Raw genomic sequence first — 19,412 nt, forward strand, 5'->3', positions numbered from 1 at the left:
CTGGACCTGAACACACGGTCCTGCGCCAACCTTGCCCTCTTGCCCAGGCAGCAGGCCAAAGCATCGCCCATGGGTAGTTCCTGATAGTGAACGGCACAAGCAAGAGTCCTGGGGCATCAGCTTGGGCACGGGTGGGGCTGAGCCAGCAGTCAAGGGAGATGATCCAGACTTCTGGGCTGGGCGTTAAGGAGTTTATTTGGCCCTTGCCAATGTCCCTGAGCCCAGGGGCCCCTGAATGAAAAGGAAAGCAGCCAACTCTTGCTGTCAAGGAAGGGATGGGGGATGCACCCTTAGCTTCTTCCATCTGAGGAGAAGAAAGCCTGCTGCTTTCAGCTTCATACCTTATTCTGAGGCTAAAATATAGAACGTCGTAGAAAGAATGTGTGATTTTGAATCAGAAGATCTTGGTTTTGATACCTGCCCTTAAAAGTTCTGTGTCCTAGGGCAAATTACTTAATATTTCTTAGAATCGGTTACCTAATCTGAAGAAAATGATAATGTCACTCCTAAGGTATGACAAAATCCTTACTTTTTAAATATGTTCATGTAAATATTCCAAGTTTTATTACGTAAAAAAAAAATAGTAGTCTTTCCCCCAAGGTCCGAACAATGGTGACGCCTAGGTACCGATACCATGCCCTATCGTCTGATATAGTACATTCTGATATGTTCTCCGGTATCCTGATCTCCCCATGGGGTCACCTTCATCAAAGTACCTTTAAACAATTAGTGTCTAATAGTTTTAGAGCATTTTGTATCAGACAGTTCCTTTGAAAGTCAGCCCTTGGCTGTGTTCATTCTACTTACTCCCCAGCCCCCAAACTAGAAAGTGTATTTTCTTCCAGCCGTCCACATGGGTTAATTAAATGCCATTCCTCTTTGCTTTGACTAGAATTAGATTAACTCATTGTAGTAACACAACTTATCTTTTGCTATTATGAAAAAAATGAAAATCTAATTAATTTTCAGCGGATCTTCTAAAACATGGGCTCCATGAGGAGGGGCAGATAATTAAAATGGCCTGTGTAGGGAGCTGGCTGGGAACCACTGATCTAGCTTATGAAACCCACTAGCTTAGCAGGGGTTCTGGAAGATTCCAGTCTGACAAGGAAATCATCTGCTTCGTGTGTCCAACGGGAACTTGCGGATTCATCTGGGGAATAGAAGAAAGTTCTATGTTATGCAGGATAAAGAAGAGAGTGATTCAGGAAGTTTCTTCCCATCAGGATTGGCCCCATGTTAGAGTGGCAACTTCACACTAATGCTCCTTACCGAAACAGAAACTCTGAGATTCTTAATCCCATGAAGTTCCTTCCATCTCTCCCCCCAGGACTAGAGGTGGTGGATGTGTTCCTTCTCGTAGCCACAGGTGAGCCCAGAGACCAGCCTCAAAAGTCCTTCCCAAGATGGTCCCCTGGACCATCACTAGGAACTGTCTGCAGCTGACATGAGAGGAGCCCTCTCTCACAGCTTAGCCCTGTGCCCGGGGACACAGGCAGCTGACGGTCACACACTGTTCCACCTGGAGACGGGAATACTCTGGCTTCCGGGGAGCTCCTGGAAGCGCATCAAGTTACAGCTCCAAAGATGGAGAGGGGGTGCCTGCTGGCTCCAGCTACGTCCAGCCGACCAGCTGTCTGGCTGGGGAGGGGTGGCAAAGGAAAGCCTGTCACTCTGTCCCTGGCGAGCACGGGAGGGAGGAGAGCTTTCTGTCCTGCTCTGGAACACAGGCCGGTCTGGAAACCCAAAACCAGGAAGAGGCTTTGAAAGTGACTCAGTACCCAAATAGCACAGTCGAAAATGACATCGGCTCATCTTCTGACGTGAGTCTCCTGGAGAGGACAGACTTTAGGGAGGGGGGAGAAGGGACACCAGTTGCCTTGAGATTTATGCCACCAGGCATCGAATGCTTTCTGTTGACCTGGACTGTGGCCACTTTGATCTCAGCTGCTGGTCTGTGGTCAGCTTGATGGACTGATCAAGCTGGGACCTCCTGAGGGGGCTCTTTCTCCCCTTCTCCAGCCTGCAGTCCCAGCACAGACCACAGTGAAATCAGTGCTCTCTTGGCAGACCTTCTAGATGCCAGTTTGGAGGTGACAGATGACTGTCTCAGCTGGTGCTATCTTCTAAGGGACACTGTCACCACTGACAGGCACAATTGCTTAGGTAGCTTACCATGGAATCCTCGTGGCAACTTCATTTTTCAACCCCACCATCTGATTCTGGCAGATTAACTGTTGGGGTCAGGGGATCTTGGCCTGACTCAGGGCAACCAAGACATATCTGGCCAGTGGACTTGGACATGGCCAACTTGGGAAAAGGGGGGAGGGAAAAAAAAGGACTCATAAGATTCTGTCTCTTGAGAATTTGAGGTAGAAGATCCTTCCAGCAAAGAGCCAAGAGCTAAATGGAAAGAGGAGCCATGAACTCAGAGAGTTGGTCTGTGAGGCCTTGCCGCAAGCTAGAAGCAATAAGGGAAAAGGCCACGGACAGAAACAGAGACTCGGGAGACAGAGACCATGTGGGCCAGCAGGGAGCATCAGAAAGAGAGGGTGGTTTCGAGGGCTCCCCTGCCTGCCGGTGTTTGCTGCCACTTCTAGTTGGTACAGATTCCTACAATGCAACCTTCTCGTCTTAACATACAGTCAGGCAGAGACTTTGCGATGTCGGGGAAAAGGGCACCACCATGAGTGGTTTGCTTCCTGGGGAACATCAGTCTTCTTGGGATTATTGGGAAGCTCATTCTCTCTGTCCAAATGACAGGCTTGCTTAAGGGATGCTCCCAGCTCGTTCTTGATCTCGAAGAAGGCACAGATCAGATAGCAGACACAAGGCAACCCCGGTACAGATGCCGGCGGTGTGAGGGACAAGGATGCAGGAAACAGGATAAGAATAAATGAGGAGACTCAAGGAGGCGGAGAGGAAGGCACTGAGTGCGGCGGGAGTGGAAACCACAGCTCTCGTGGCGACAGCACCTGACGCGTGTAGAGTAGAGAAAGAAAGTCTGCAGCTCAGGATGTTTGGAAGAGACAATGAGTGTAAGAAAAGAGTATTCAAACAGAAAGTAAGGTGTGAGCAGGGGAAGAAAGCAAACACATCCGGGGATTTGCAGCCAGGTTAGCCCCAGAGCCACGGTTAGCCCCAGCGATGGTGGTGGAGCTTGCCCCCGATCACCACAGCTCGGACAGACAGGGTCAGGCGGTAATGGGGTTCACAAGGAGAAATCATCTGGCACACACAAGGCAACACCCAAAGATAGACAAATCAAGGCCAATGGCTCCAGAAAGATGTAGACCACTGGGGAGAAGAAGCGATATTAGTCATCTATAATCTATAACGTGGTTTGCAGCCATGTTCTGAGTATTGAGTTTATTATCAAGATGTCCTATTTTGAAAGCACCAATCAAAGCACCCCCGACAGAGCAATGTCTGTATCTGGTTTGTGAACCCCAACCGCCAAGTGGTAACCAAACTGGGCTCAGGCAGGGACAGTTTAACCAGGTTAACCAGGTTCTGTCCCTGCGTGCTGACTCTTAGCTGGAGGTGGGGGTCAGGATGGCGCCACACACCTCACTAAGCGCAAATGGATACACACACCAAGCGGTGATTCTGTTTTCAGAAAAACAAACCTCTCCATAAAGAATTAAGCTCCACCTTCAACTTCATCTTCATTTCTGTGTATCCAGGTAATTTCCTACTTGGGTACCTGGTAGGTGGTAGGGATTGGAATAGAATTCCTATGAATGGTAACTATCCCGCCACCTGAGAATGTCTGCCTAGTGCTTTCCTTCGTAGTCATTTAGCAAAACCCTCAAAGCATCTGATTCCTGCAAAAGGCTTCTGACTTGTGCAGAATTTAAATATGGGGATTTTGCTCTATTTGCAGATCAAGGAGTTCTCGCCCTCCAACTGTCCGTTACATACCACTGACTCTATGCCAGGGCTTTCTATTGTTTCTGGAAGCATAGCTCAGTTTCTCTTTTAAAAAAACAAGAAAACAAGATCTCAATTGAGCTCTAGACTCTACTACCTTCCTTATGGAACTGACAGCATCACAGCCAATGGGTAGAGAAGAAATCAGGGCTCATGTACCACCCAGCTACACCGGAGAAGTTGATGAAAGGCTGGACAACAAGAAAGTCTTCCCCATTTGCCCACCTGGCTTTGTTCCTTTCTGTCATTCTTGTGAATGAACAAGGAAACGTTGACCAGAAGAACGGGAAGAATCAAAACAAAATAACCGTGGCTCGTGGCAGGATCTCCATCGGTATCTCTGTATTATTACTGCCTGGGGCCCAACTAGCTCCTCTCCAAGAAGGAAAGCCGCTGAGGGTAAGACTGCTTCACTTCCCGACTGGCCAGTCATGTGATCGTCTCCAACTGCCAGCTCCTGTCTCTGCAAACCAACCTAATGTTCTGGCCGGTGGACTCTCCAACCGTGCACGGCTGCGGCTGCGCTGTCGCGTACCGGAGGGCAAGGTACCATGAGAAGAGCAGGGGTGGGCACACCAGATGCTGGGCTGCATACGATCTCCAGTCAAGTCGGGAAGAGGGCATGCTGAGTGATTCAAGGCTGCCAGGAGACACTGCACCTCAGCCCCTCAAATTAACCTGGAAGACTCTGGACTTGTGGAGTTGTTGGATTTTTTTTTTAAGGATTTTATTCATTTATTTGACAGAGAGAGAGAGAGAGAGATCACAAGTAGACAGAGAGGCAGGTAGAGAGAGAGGGGGAAGCAGGCTCCCCGCTGAGCAGAGAGCCCGATTCAAGGCTCGATCCCAGGACCCTGAGATCACAACCCGAGCCGAAGGCAGATGCTTAACCCACAGAGCCACCCAGGTGCCCCAAGGACTTGTGGAGATTTTTGTAGATGTGTCCAGTTTAAGTAGACTTGGGGTGCCTTACGGATCCCAGAATTGGAATGTGACCTTCTTTGACATCGTCTTTGACCATTTCAGTAATTATGAAAAAAATGATCAGGATGTAAGGTCTTTCTGGGCACACTATCCAGAGTTTCTGCTAAGAAGGTCACATAGCCTTTCATCACTCCTGTGGGCCCAGAAGGGAAAGCACTAGAGTTGAGCAACCCTATCTGATATGTTCCCTCATACTATTAAATACTCCATTCCACAGCTGGCTGAGCTATGAATTCCCTTCGTCAGGACCACTCAGAGCCATGGATGGAGCTCCTCTGTGAGTTCCACGAAGCCATGGGTCCTGGTAACCCACTGTTTACCATTGGCTGGAGAGCAATCTCGTTATGGGAAGTCAGGCACTGAAGGCAGAAGGAAAGTGAAAGGGTGGGATGCCACCTGAGAGAACATGACTGTGACCTCCACCCTGCTCCTACCCTCACTAACCTTGCAGTCTGTGACTCTTTTCAAGCATAGAAGGGCATTCTAGGGTCAAATAATCTCCCCGATGGCAAGGGAAGAGACTATCCGAACACCCTGCTGAACCAAAGAGAAAGAAAAGGCCTACTGTGTTCCAGTTAAATTGGAGAAGGTACAAACCGTGTCCTGGAGCATGCCAGATTTTGATCCCTGGGGTGGAAACTTTACAGAGAAAGCACACCTGGAAGAGAATGGCCTGCAGAATTTCAAAAGAATGTCATTATTTCATGGAACGAGGTCCCGTCTCCAATTTACCAGCATTGCTTGTACATCCCAGCTATGCTTGTCACACCTTTTCTCAGGAAGAGATCACGAAGACAGTGGTTGGTTTTTTTTTTAATTTCCATGGGTTCAATATCTTTCTTCCTGCACAGTCTCAAGGTGAACCAAGAGATTAAAAATAGTCCATAATATGTTATTATTCTAAGTTAGGATATTAGTCACGTCATACCGTTGGATCTGTACTTCCCCAGCACCTTTCCAAAGTTAACATTGTTCCGATGGATAAAAATAAGAAAGTCCAAATCAGGAGGGGGGAGACATTAAATCAGTAAGCTCCAAAAAGACCTCACCAGCTCTAACTTTCTAACCTGTCTAGCTGTGTGATATCGGACAAGTTACTTTCCCTCTCTGAATCTCAGTTTCATAATTTAGAAAAGCGGTAGGTCAGATACTTTCAGGCTTTAACATTCTAATTGGACGGGAAGCTATGAGGCACAGCTAATACGCTCTTCTCTTCTACAGAGGCCTATGCCATTTAATTGTGCTAGATTTTGGCCTTTGCCTCTTTGACATTGGTGATTCTGACTATTCTCAGAGAGAGACCCCAAAGGTCAGTGAGCAGCAATATTCTGTTATTCTGCAGAAACACCCCGTGAGTCTGGGATACAGGAGCAGATGCAGGTTTACAGAGCGAGACGAACCGGCCGGCAGCCCGCCCGTGTATCTCCACGAGGTTTTGTTATTGTTTGCAGGAGGCCGTAATTCTAGGGATGTACTGTAGTGGTAGTCACAGAGGTGGGGATTCTCCTAGATCATTAAGATGTCAACAGGCTCTCTCTCAAATGTCAAGCGTTTATTGGAATGTGGGATTAAGGGCGTCAGGCGCCCACCCCCGCTCTGTCTGCTTCACTGCTGCGTCCTCCGCGAAGGTTGCTGTAGAAGCTTCCGTGGTGTCACACACACAGCGGACAGCTTTCATTTCTCTTCTATTGAGCGTCTCTCAACCAGAGCACTTCTCCTGGGTGTTTTGATCTGTCTGCATACCTAGTAGCCTCTTCACTGGAGAAGATCCTCGAGAGCTGAAACGCCCGTCTGTCCTATTCATGTATCTATCTCCAGTCCCCGGGAATGCATCTGGTACGCAGCAGACACCTCGTAAGTGTTTGTTGAATCACTGAGCACCTTCAATGAGCAGCCACGGGGCTGCAGGTGCATTGTCTTCGTGTTTGTATATATACTTCCCACTCCCCTGCAGGAGAAAGAGCGCTGTTCCTGGCATTCCAACCGAGTATCTGGGGCCTGGACGGGTGAAATGACTTGTTCAAGTTACACAGCTGGGGAGTGACAGGTGCACATCGGTGTGTCAGACCTCAGAGTTCATGGGTTTTCAATCCTCACGTGGTGCTAAGGACATCTTTGAAGAAGTAAAGCCTAAAACCAAACAAGTGAATTCACAGCCCAATGGTATCGGCAGAGCCCAGGCCTGGCTCCCACCTGAGTAGGGTTTTAGAAGCGCGTACCGAGGGCAACACTGCCAGCGCTCCCAAGCTTGGTGAGCAAAACAAGTTACGGGGAGAGGGAGGGACTGGAAGGTGGAAGTGCTCCAGGCCTCACCCAGCTTCCGGCTAGGTACGACGGGGTTTCCATTTCGGCCTCCAGACCGGAGCTACAACCAGTAAGGTCTCCGCAGAAGCCGGGTTCTGGCTAAGTTGGAGTCGCAAGTTGGAACTGGAATGCAAGCCTTCCTGATTCAGTGAAGCAAGTCTTCGGAAAGGCCACTTTCCCTCCCGGATCTCAGGGTTTAAAGCCCAGAGCTTTAAAGCATGTCAGCTCTAAGCTGGGACCAAAGGCATCAGGAGCTCCTTAGAAATGCCAGATCTCAGGCCCTTCTCTCTACCTTTCGAACTGTAATCTGCATTTTAGCAAGCTTCCTGGATGGTTCAGAAGCACGTTAAAATTTGAGAAACACTCCTCTAGAAGGTATTCTAAGGTCTTTTCTGGCTCTAATATTTTAGGAATCTGGATTAGGAATCTTCATGGTCACCCCAAAACCAGCAAGTTTATGAATTAGGGTCACAGAGCGATCCAAGTAGCCCAATCACCTCAACAGTGTCTTCTAAAGAATACTGTTAACTCACTGATATTATTAATGGCCTATTAATTTCCTAAGTACCCACCATATACAAACAACACGGCATGCAGTGTCTTGAATCATCACGACAGCCTTGCAAGGGAAATCGTATTATCCCTACTTTACCAATGAGGAAATAATCTCATAAATTAATAAAATTTCCCCTGGCTCCCTGGAGAAATAAGAACTAGAGCCGGAATCATAACCCAGAGTATTTACAGCCCATGCTTTTTCCACTACCTCCCACTGCCTCTCATAAAATCACAACCTAAAGTAAGAAGGCTAGGGCTGCGATGCGAAGACAGGGGACTAGCAGGTTATGGACTCATTCTTCTGCAATGAAGAAAACCAAAAATGTAGGCTGAGGTCTACTCATGCCTAAAAAATAGCTTGCAACCTAGCCTGTTCCCCGAGCCCTGGAAGAGCTGGGCCCACGTGGCAGACGTGTGGAGCTCGAGCTACATTTAAAACCGCTATCAGAAGGGATCATTCAGAAGCCCATTTACACCAAGATATTAATCAAACCAAAAACACAAATAGGCTTGAGGAAGGGTTTGTCATACTCAGAGATCCAAAGTACACATCTGTTAATGGGACAAAGAAATGGGGTGCCAAGCTTCTGACCTGTCCAAAAGGACTCTTCAGTGCCTGTGGTAGGTAGGTACCGAATTCGAGAAACCACTAGTCCCTCAAATTACAGCCAGTGCTGGAGTCTTGATGTCATTTAATGCCCGACAATAACCTCTTACATACTGACATTGCCATAAACATAAGAAGTTGCATGGAGTCTGTCTTCCCAACAAGGGCTGTCCTTCATTTGTATGTAGAAACCCTCTCTCCAGAGCATACAGAAACGGACAGTTGCACAGTATTCTCCAGAAGATGTAGGTTTTTACTTGGGTAAATGAATGATTATCCCTCCCAGCGAAATGACTACACAGAGTTCTAATCAATCCATTTGTCAATGGCTATTTCACTTCAAGAGACATTATCCCTATTCCGTATTTGGCTGGTGCAAATAGGACCTACGCTGGGTGCCCATGTCTATGGTACAGAAAATCCTAGAGTTGGGCGGGATCCACAAAACGATCCAACACTGCCTCCAGGCAAGGAAAGTACGGTTGCTCCGACTTTGCAGATGAGACCGTTTAGTTCTCAAGCCGAGACTAAACGTCTTGCCCAGAGTCACGTTATCAGGAAGAGACTGAGGGAGGACAAGAGCACAGTCCTCTGGGGGGCCCACCCCGCTCTGCTATCAGCACCCTCCAACCCCTATGGAGCCCTGCCTCCTGCCTGGGCCTGGAGGAAGCGCTTCTGAGACCCCTCCCCCTCAAGTCCTAGGGGCTCCCCTCTCTGTGCGTTCCATTCTTCACTCTCCTTCAAGTTGTAGGTTTTCATTTCCCTTCCCAGTGTCTTTAGCAGGCTCTTGGAGCAGTTTGACATCCCCCCTTCCTAGATGCCCCTTTTGTCCTTCACGGTCCCTCCTGCGACGGCTTCTTGCTTGTGGATATGAGCAGGAATTCCAAGACAAGTTCCCGCCCTCCCCTTAGCCACCCTGGAAAGTCTGGCTTCCCATAAGCTGCAAATTCTGGGGAAAGTCATTCTGTTTCTTCTTCAAAGTTATCCATCTGAGAAAAACGAAAACAAAACAAAACAAAACGAACCCCAGAACACCTAGTACAGGAAGGTTCACTGGGGAGCGCTCTTACAGTCATCAAGGTCATGGAAGTGCAACGTGCACCATGTCTGAAGGGCAAAATGGGCCATGAACCTGAGAAGTCTTCTAGGAGAATTCTAGACCATGAAAAGAGATGACCACACCAAAGGCGTATTTTCTCCCGCCATTCCCGAGAGGTGCCTGTTATGTTCCTTAGCCAGATTCTAGAGCTCACACCTGGGATCAAGGACAGGTGGCCACTGCTCTGGGAGTTCTGCTTCTGCAAGTTGTGTCCCGTACCCAAGCCATACTGACTCATCTCACCTAGCCTGGGCAAGTCTCATACCATTAAACAGCCTACAGGCATTTACGAAGATTGCCAAGTTTCAACCAACCTTGCAGTTTCCAAATTGAAGGAGAGATGCCTGAAATCTGGTTATACAATACAACCTCAAGATGGCCCTGGGGGGAAAAAACCCAGTGCCACTTGCTTCCCCGAGGATGCCCTGATTGGGCCGGCTCTGCCTCAGGATGGTAAGGCTCAGCCTCAAGGCTCACATGTGCCTCTGGCGTGAGGAGGGGAGGAAGGAGAGAACCAACGGGCCTCCTAGCTCCTGCTCAGTCACAAGAATTCTCCAAAATCTGACATCAAAACCTCTGTCGCCCCACATCTCCACTGGCCATATCATTCTGAGTTCCAGTGCACGGATTGTTCTGCATCCTTCCATCCTGCCAGGGAATTCCCTGCCCAGAGACCATTTAAAGTGAGAAAACCGAAGGAATGTCTGGAAAAGGACCCTGCTGGGGGTGCCTGCTGAAAATCCTGCACACCTGTGCTGGGACCCGAGTTTGACATTCACGCAGCATGAGGAAGAACTGTAAGGACAGAAAGAGATGGCAAGGGATGGAGGGGGCTAGAATATGGAAAGATTACTTACACTGTTTCATCATTCTTGAACTCCAGCTCCCCGTACGCGTCTTCAAAATCCTCACCACCACCCTTGGCTGTCCCCTCTACTGTCCTAAAGGGGACGATTACCGTGCCCCGGGCACCTGATGTCCGCAGAACCTTGACCTCCAGGACACCGATACTCTCGCTGACATGAATAGTGTCACAATCAAACGTGAAGATGCCTGCATGGTCATCATCCAAGATGGTGACTGTGGCCACATAAGGGGATACCAGGATGGCCCGGGGCAATGGAAAATTATTGAGGACTATCGGAGGGATCCCCTCCTCCAGCTGTTCCTCCTCTACGCGGACGTTGCTCAACTTCACAAAAAAGTGTTCATCCTCCTCAAAGATGTCATCGTCGATGATGCCCACCGAGAACTCCTTCTGGGTCTCTCCTGGCTTCAAAACCACAGTGCCCTCTGTGAACTCATAGTCCGCCCCGGCATTGGCAGAACCATCCTCTGTTTTGTAGTCCACGTACACGGTCTTGGACATGTCCCCCCCTTTCCTCACCACTGTCAGGAGGACAGCCCCGCAGTTCTCCAGGCACTGGTAAGAGCATGGGTCAAAGAAGACCTTTGAGACAAAGTCCTCAGGCTCATTGGTGTGCACCTCATTGATGCTGGAGGCCTTCTTAGCTTGTTCCGCCGCGTGCTTCTTCAGGACATTGCCTGCGCCGGTCATCATACGGGTAGCCTGGATCCGGTAGAAGGCACGACTCTTCTGTTGATGGGAAAGAGCACAGTAATTGGCCATCTCTACCAGCTGATCTAAGTCCTTCTCTGGGTGTTTCTGCTTCAGATCCTTGAGAATCCGGATCATCTCCCTGCGGGATTCATCTACTTCCTTCCCTTCCACGGGCACCAGGTTCCCATCCAGGAAGTGGGAATTCATCATTTTTCCATCCATCTCAATGCCCTTGGGGTGGTCGCCCTCTGTCTCTATGATAATTGCTCGGTGTTTGTCTGTGCGATACTTTTTGTGCATGTATTTGTAGAAGAGCAGTCGCCTATCTGCCACCCAGGCCAGAAGGACACACACGGGGAAGAAGGAGAGAGTGAGGAGGCCTTCCCAAACCTGAACCACACCAGGGGAGAAGACTGCCAGGATCATATAGAGCCAGATGTAGGCAAAGATGCTCCAAGCAGCAGTGATGAGGAAGACTCGCAGGTGCTTGATCTTGCGAGTCTCTCCATCGGGGATCACGTAGACGCAGATGCCAATGATGATGAACATGTTAAAGGCCGCACTGCCCACGATGGTAGAAGGTCCCAGATCGCCAGCAATGAACCCATGACCACACACCTCAATTAAAGAGAGTAGGATCTCAGGAGCAGAGGAACCCAAGGCCATCAGGGTCAGGTTGGAGACCGTTTCATTCCAGATCCGAATCGTCGTTGTGCTGGTCTCTCCATTGGGCTTTTTGATAGTCACCTCTCTCTCTTGAGAAGTGATGACTTCAATAGATGCCATAAAGCGGTCAGCAATGATGGACACCCCAAGGAACATGTATATCAGGGCCACAAAATAGACAATGACCCTGGCAATCTTGTCCCCAAGGGAAGGGTTCTCCGGATACCAGATTGGCAGGATGACACCCTCCTTGCAGTCCGATGACTCGGAACAGGACTCATTGTTCTGCCCTGTGCTGGGCACCTCCCCTGAGCCACCAGCCTCTGCCCGAAGACCATTCAGGAAGAGCACAAAAGTAATCAGCCCGAAATGGAGGAAGGCAGAGGTGAGAGGTTGCAACCTTAACCACGCCATACACGAGATTTAGCCGCTGGCTTCCACTGCAGCACCAATGGTCCTCCTGACGGGCCAGAGACCTAGAAAAGACCAGAGAGGCAGGGAAAGGCATGAGAAAAAGGGGGACAGCAAATGGCAGGTTCCCACCAATACAAATTGATGTTTCACCTTGAGCGACATATTGCACTAACACATGGGGCAGTCTCTCACTCGGAAAAAAAGATGTCAATGGGAGGCACAAATAGCGACTCTGTCCGCAGGACCATCTGGTGGAGACTCAGCTGAAGAATGGCTTAAAAGAGCTGGGAATGTTGGTAATGAAAACATAAGTGATACCCCTCCAGTCCTGTCTCCAAATCCTGCTGTTATCCATGAGAGTTCTCAAGAATCAACTGAAAATAGGCCACGCATGACCTGAATCTTCATTCCTTGTAGTGTTTCTAGGGTTTGGGGGCTTCTTCCCCTCGCTGTTGTCATACTCAAGACTTCTGCATGACATGCGTGTGCCAGAAGAGTACAGAGCTGAACTTTTCTCACGGGTTACTCCCCCGCAAACAGAATACATCTCTCTGCATGCAATTGAGCCCACTTGGGAAAAACTCCTTCCCTGAATGCAAAACTTCTATGGGCAAGCTGTAATTCTGACATTTCTTGGAAAATCAAGAGGACAGACAGCATCGCGGATGCTCCCTGCAGGATAGCTAAGCCAAGGCCCCCATAAGCTCTGCTCAAGCCCCAGTCCACAGCCTCCTTAGCCCTCTAGCAAAACATTCTTATGGGACCACTGAGAACTCAGTTACAGGAAGATGAAAATCAGCCAGCCACTCAAATTCCAAACACAGACACTGAAAGGGCCAAGTGACAGAAATCACTATTAATAAAACATGCAAGTGGCTCTCGAATGCATTTTTTTAAAACTCAAGACAAGATTTGGGGGAGAAATGCAGCCCCACCTGCTGGCTGGGACCACTAAGAGGTGAGCATGAATTCAGGAGAATGGGAAGAAATTCAGCAGAAACTATGGATTCATCTTTCCAACCACTGCCTCATTCGGATGCAATGAGAATGCACATAACCGTGCCACAGCTTTAAAAAACAAAAAGCTATTTGCCCATTACCACCTCTGCTACAGCCCTGCAGGGCTCCTTGAGTAACAGAAGCATGCTAATTTCATCTGCACGCACCTTACAGGTTTCAGGTCCTGTCCCCTGTCCCCACTGCTTCCCATCTCAGAAAACAGCACCTCCATCCACCGGGTTACGGGTGCTGGGCAATGAGTGTTGTTCATCTGCAGCCCTCCCTTTCCTCCTGTCCCTTGTCCACTCAGCACCTAGACTCTCCCCTCATCTCTACAAGCACGGTCAGAGCCGCCGTCACCGCTCGCTTCGTGAATCTACTGCAGTGACCTCCTCACTGAACTCCCCACTCCGATTCGCGCCCTTCCCCACTTCATTTCCTTATACAGCAACAGTCACCTTTTCTAAAAACCCCAGACCTATACTGTCACGTCCCTATTTGAAGTCCTTCAGTAGATTCCTCCTATCCCTTTTTTTTTTTTAAGATTTTATTCATTTATTTGACACAGAGCGAGAGTACAAGCAGAGGGAGAGGCAGGCAGAGGGAGAGGGAGAAGGAGGCTCCCTGATGGGCAAGGAGCCCAATGTAGGGCTGGATTCCAGTACCCTGGGATCATGTCCTGAGATGAAGGCAGATATTAAACCAACTGAGCCACCCAGGCACCCCAATTCCTTTTATTCTTAATACAAAGACTCTTTACTGTAACCTAAAGTCTCCTCTCCCCTTTCATCTTCTGCCCCTCTCCTTCCTACCATATTTCAGCAACAGTGGCTTCATATCAGGCCCTGGAGATAACCAAGTTATTTTCTACCTCAGGATCTTTGCACACGACACCAACAACATGTGCCTGAAATAAGTGTTTCTTCTTGGTACCCACACTCTTAACAATGCTTTAGATCTCAGCTTAAGTGTCACTGTCCCAGAAAAAATTATCCTCACTCCTTAAGACGTTCAGCTTTCTCTGTTATGTCCTCTCATCACACTCGACTTTCCTTCATAGCAGTTTTAAAACTTTGAAATTAGATATTTATGGGATTATATAATTAATGTCTAGCTCAGCCATTAAACTCTGAATGAAATCAAGGCAAAGACTATGTTTATTCTGTTTATCTTGGTATCCTAAGTAGTCAATTAGTAAGTGCTCAGTAAATGTATGTTTTTGGAACAAATAAATAGAGCCACTAAGGAAGCTTCTTCAGTACTATCAGCTGAATTGTGTCCCCTCCCCCCAACTCATATGTTGAATCCTTAGGCTCCGGTGTGACTATATTGGAGACAGGGCTTTCAGGAGATAGTTAAATTTAAATGAGGGTTTAAGAGCTGGTCCTACTCTGATAGGATTGATGGCTTTATAAGAAGAGGAAAAGAGAGAGCACTCTCTCCCACACCACACGGTGAGAAAACAGCCATTGGCAAACGAGGAAGAGAGCTCTCACCAGAAAATGAATTGGCCAGCACCTTGATCTTGGACATTGCAGCCTCCAGAACAGTGAGAAAATAAATTTCTATTGTTTAAGCTGCCTAGTCTATGGCATTATTACGGCCGCCTGAGCTGAGTAATACACTCAGACATCGGCCTTCTTTAAAGCCACTTTATGACCCGAATTACAGCCATTTGCTTCAGGAAAAAATAGACCTCACAGACAAATCCCGACGAGATTTCAGAGGCTATGTATGACCTCTCAAAATCCCCAAGGCTGGTACTCAAAGAGAAATTCCCCTCAGGACACCGTGCGCCCGGGTGCATACTGTAATCATGAAGGCCTCCCTCCCAAAGAGCTCCGTGGATTAACTTGGTTTCATATTCCCCAGAACAGCAGCCAAGTGCTGAGGCCGCCTTCCCCTTAGTCCAGGTACCGGGCGTCATCACAGCACGTGTTCGGGGCTTGGACCTCACTCAGAAGAGGTTATGAGGCTGACGGCGGCAGAGGGGGACGACTGAAGCTGTTCAGTATCCATGTTCAGAGGTTGAAATGTCTCTCATAATCTGTGATGTACACAGAGAACCACCCCCCCACACACAGGTTTGGCACTCACCAGCCCCAGAGAATTGTGAACAGAGAAGGATCTTGGCGCCTTGCCTTGACCTCTGCAAACCCTCCATTTTGTGGATTCTGATAAGCCCCATGCAGTAGGAGACAGAAGGTGGGTGCAGCTGGAGCAGCTCTGTGATCAAGAGCCCACCTGGTGATGGGAGGTGGCAGCTGTGTGGGCCGGCCATCCTGAAGGGGGCGGGCCATCCACAGGTTAGGGAAGGGGGCTGGCTTTCTGCAGTCAACGGACACGGAACGCATAGGCAGTAGAGTCATCCCGACCAACAGAAGACAAGGACCCCCACTTATCTTAGGCGGCAGGAGAATTAGGAAGATCGTGTGTCTTTGCTCTCCTAGGTCTTGCAAACACCTGTGGCAATGGGTTTCTGTAGGGAATATGCTGTCCCGTGGTCAGAATCGGGGCCGACTTTAGAAAGACAGAAAAAGAATGAACGGAAGGAAAAGATGAAAGAAAACAAGGCAGGAAGGCAACTAGAAGGTACTTAAGTCCTTGGACTTGAAGGTGGAAAATGGCCTGTGAGTTCCCAATTGTTCCTTCTGGCCCTGCCAGGCAATGGTTTCTGCCTGAGATGGTTAGGGGGAGCGTGGACACTGCGGATGACCTGGCCAACAGTCACTTTTCTGTGCTGTTACCCCTGGCCCCGGACACAACGGAGGCAGATCCCAACCTACTGGGGGTCCACCCCAGCTCCTTAGAGATCCAAATGATCTTCCGTGGTTCTTAATCAGACCTAAGGCGTATTCAGGGATATGACTCAGCTTGAGAAGGCCAATATCGCCCCAAATAATGAAGATGTTAATAACAGTCACTAACACACATAAGTGCTTAGTGTGTGCATAAGGCTAAACACTTCCTCACTTAATTTTCATAACGATCCTATGAGATTAGTACTATTTTTATCCCTGTTTTCCATTTTGGGAAACTATGTCTTAATTAAGTCATTTAATCAAAGTATAAAGCAAGGAAGTAGGAGAGCCGGAACTCACACACAGATGACATAAAATTTATGGCTTTAACCACTCCATTTTACTAAGATGCCCAACTTTGTTGCAGAATGTCTATGGCTCCCCATCAGCTTCCAATTTTCTGTAGATTTAGAAGTAATAGCACTGACCCATCCACCCTGACAGGAGAGACTGACCATTTGGCAAAGCTGCCTGGTCTCCAGGCTTTGGGGGTGTCCCGGCTGCCTGAGGGGACCTCCCACCTGAATAGTCTCCTTCCCGTCAGTTCAGTTTGACAAAATTCACTAAAGCCAGTGGCTTGCCAGGCTTGGTACTAGATGTCAATGGGCAAAATGAACAGTAAGACACAGGCTTTGCCCCCAAAGGTACAATCCAGCAGGGGATGACAGCTGCACAAATACGCACTTTTACTACAGGAAGTGAACGGACGGGGGCAGAATGCTGCGGGAACATGAGGAGGGCAGTGAGCCAGCCTGGAGAGTCAGGGAGGCGTTCCGAAGGAAGTGATCCTTTAAATGAGTCTTCAAGCACAAGTGAGCTTTAGTCAAGAGGAAGGAAGGAAGGAAGGAAGGAAGGAAGGAAGGAAGGGAGGCGAGGGGGTGCAGGGGGGGAAAGGAAGAGAAGGAAGGAGGACGGACATTGAGTCGAAAAGGAGAGCCTCTTTGGAAAGGAGGAAAGACATGGAGACACGGAAAACCTGCTGTGTGCTTGGGACTGTATGGAATTCAGTGTGAGGCAGGAGGCATGAAGATGAGTGCCTGGGAGACTGGACATGTAGGGAGGACTCCGTTCATGGCAAGTCTTACATGACAGGCTGAGAAGATGGATTTCATCCGAAGGGCAGTGAAAAGCCCAAGACAGGATTTTAAACAGGAGGATGACATGGTTTGATTTGTACTTCAGAAAACCCAATTTGGCTAAAGGGTTTAAGATGACTGTTTAAGAGGAACAGGACTGGAGCGGGAAGATGAGCTAGATACCCGCTGGAAACAGAACAGATACCGATAAAGAGGATGGGCCTGGGGTGTTTCTGCATATGATGACCCTCGATCCCTCTGTCATGTTCCTCCTCCTCAGCCTAACCAATGCCCCGGCTCAGCCCACAGCTTCTCATCCCTTTCCTGGATTATTTTCCAAACACCCCCAGGACCATCTGCAAGGTGTCTGTGTCCTCAGCAGTGGCTCCTGACATCTTTTAATATCACTGGCAAATTTAATTAAAGTCACTGTTCCTCTGCTCTTCCAGATCATTAATAAAACAGAGCCACCAGGCCAGACGGAGCAAATTCTCCCTCCTGCTACGCCCTCCGCTTTCTCCAATGGGAACACTGCTCCAGGCCTGTCACCAGCCTGAGTAGAGTCGTCCGGCTCTGCTTCTAAATCTGGGCCCCGGCACGGGCGTCACGGCCAATCCACGTTCAAGTTTTCAGGCTGCACTGAACGCCATGTGTCAGCGGAGTGGAAGAGCACAGCATCTTTTCCTGCACTTCCCTGGGGTCGGGGGAGTCGCTGCCCAGTCCTCTCTGTGGCAGAGCTCCCCAGACACTCAGGAGCGACAGCCCTCGCCCTCTCTGGAGTAGGAAAGTGGTGACCTCGGCCACTTAGGTGGTTTGATGGTCACCACAGGACCTTGGATCCAAGGAGGAAAACACAATGATGCTGGATTTGGGGCATTATTATTTCTGTGAATCTTGGTAGTGAATGAAGATGCTATTATCCTCGTGTTCTGTTTTACAGATAAGCTCATTCGAACTCCTAAAGATTAAGTAATTTGCCTGAAACTGCAGGGAGTAAGTAGAAAGCAAAGCATCTGAGTACTGGCAGCATCACTTTGGGACATCTGGAGTCACCCACTGGCTTGGAGTGTGCCCCAGGCTTGGAGCCACCTTGGAGCACGGGCCCAGGAAGGATGGGGTAAGCCTGTCTGGGGGTGCCGTTCTCACCATGAGCTCGGCGGCTCTCTGCACTCTGGGGCAGCCTGGGGCGGTGAGGGAGCCCCAGATTTGAAAGCAAGAGGTAAGAACTGTTTTCACGAGCTATAGAATTTTAAAGAGTCCATGCACCTCTCAGGCAATTAGTTTCCTCGTCCAGAAAACTCACATCGGGTTGGACGATCTCCACCGGTCCCTTGAGACAAAAATACTCTGATCGCAGGGAGGCCTGTCTCTCCAAAGACAAGGAACTGAAGGGACACATTCACGTTAGCTTGGTCCCAAGCATTGTGAGAAACGGGCACAGAATTCAGACTCCCAAGGAGCCCTCTGAGCAGAAGTGGGTAGGTGAAGGCAGGATGGTAGGAAGATGGGGCCCAAGGAAAAGACAAGGAGAGCCTACCTTCTGGACTAGCCAAACACCCATTGGATCAAATTCATTTTTTAAACAACCGCTCTTTGAATGCCCACCCCGGGCCAAGCGCTGTGCTTGGGGAGTAATGCCATGAACGAGCTACACCCCGACCTCAACCTTACAGAGTTTTCCTTCTGATAAGGGATGGAGACAAATAAGGAATTCCGGGAATCACAGGTTACAATGATGTCACGGGAAGTCCTATCTGTTCCTGGTGCCGCTCTAAGCGCCCGGGTTGGTCCCTGCACTCCTTGCTTCAAACCATGTGGGCAGTGGCTGCAATGCAGCACGGCTTCATCATATAAAGAAACTTGCAGTAGTATGTGATATGGCATTTCACCATTCTTGCTTCTCCAGTCTCATGAGATTGGCAGATGCGCCTTCCCTAGAAGTCCCCTCCAATTCTTAATGACATCCAAGCCGCAGGATGACCTCACGGAACCCTGCTGACATTCTCCTAGGCACTGTCACACCAGCAGAGGAAGCCCCCCGGAGCTGTGTCGGGGAGCAGCAACCTCAGCCTCCTCGTGCTTTGTATAATCCATTTTTTTTTTAAATATTTTATTTATTTGACAGAGAGAAATCACAACTAGGCAGAAAGGCAGGCAGAGAGAGAGGAGGAAGCAGGCTCCCTGCGGAGCAGAGAGCCCGATGTGGGGCCCGATCCCAGGACCCTGGGATCATGACCTGAGCCGAAGGCAGAGGCTTTAACCCACTGAGCCACCCAGGCGCCCCTGTATAATCCATTTTTTAAATGACAACAAAAACAATAATCATATCGATTTACCAAGAGCCTACTCTACGGCCAGCATTGCATTAAGCACTTTTCCAGCTGCTACTCAATACCTGAGCAGCCCATAG

The 19,412-nt window shown here is 49.0% G+C and overlaps 1 protein-coding gene across 2 annotated transcripts in view; it reads right to left on the reverse strand.

Annotated features, from left to right (window-relative positions):
• SLC8A3 (solute carrier family 8 member A3) overlaps window positions 1-19,412 on the reverse strand; it is a 135,727-nt gene that overhangs the window by 103,588 nt on the left and 12,727 nt on the right. For both annotated transcript variants that reach the window (XM_046007069.1, XM_046007068.1), the window contains exon 2: window positions 10,343-12,188. In XM_046007069.1, the coding sequence (XP_045863025.1) occupies window positions 10,343-12,126 (1,784 nt within the window). In that variant the 5' untranslated portion in view covers window positions 12,127-12,188. The remainder of the gene's footprint in view (window positions 1-10,342; window positions 12,189-19,412) is intronic.

This window comes from Meles meles, chromosome 6, assembly GCF_922984935.1.
Source record: "Meles meles chromosome 6, mMelMel3.1 paternal haplotype, whole genome shotgun sequence".
NCBI lineage: Eukaryota > Metazoa > Chordata > Mammalia > Carnivora > Mustelidae > Meles > Meles meles.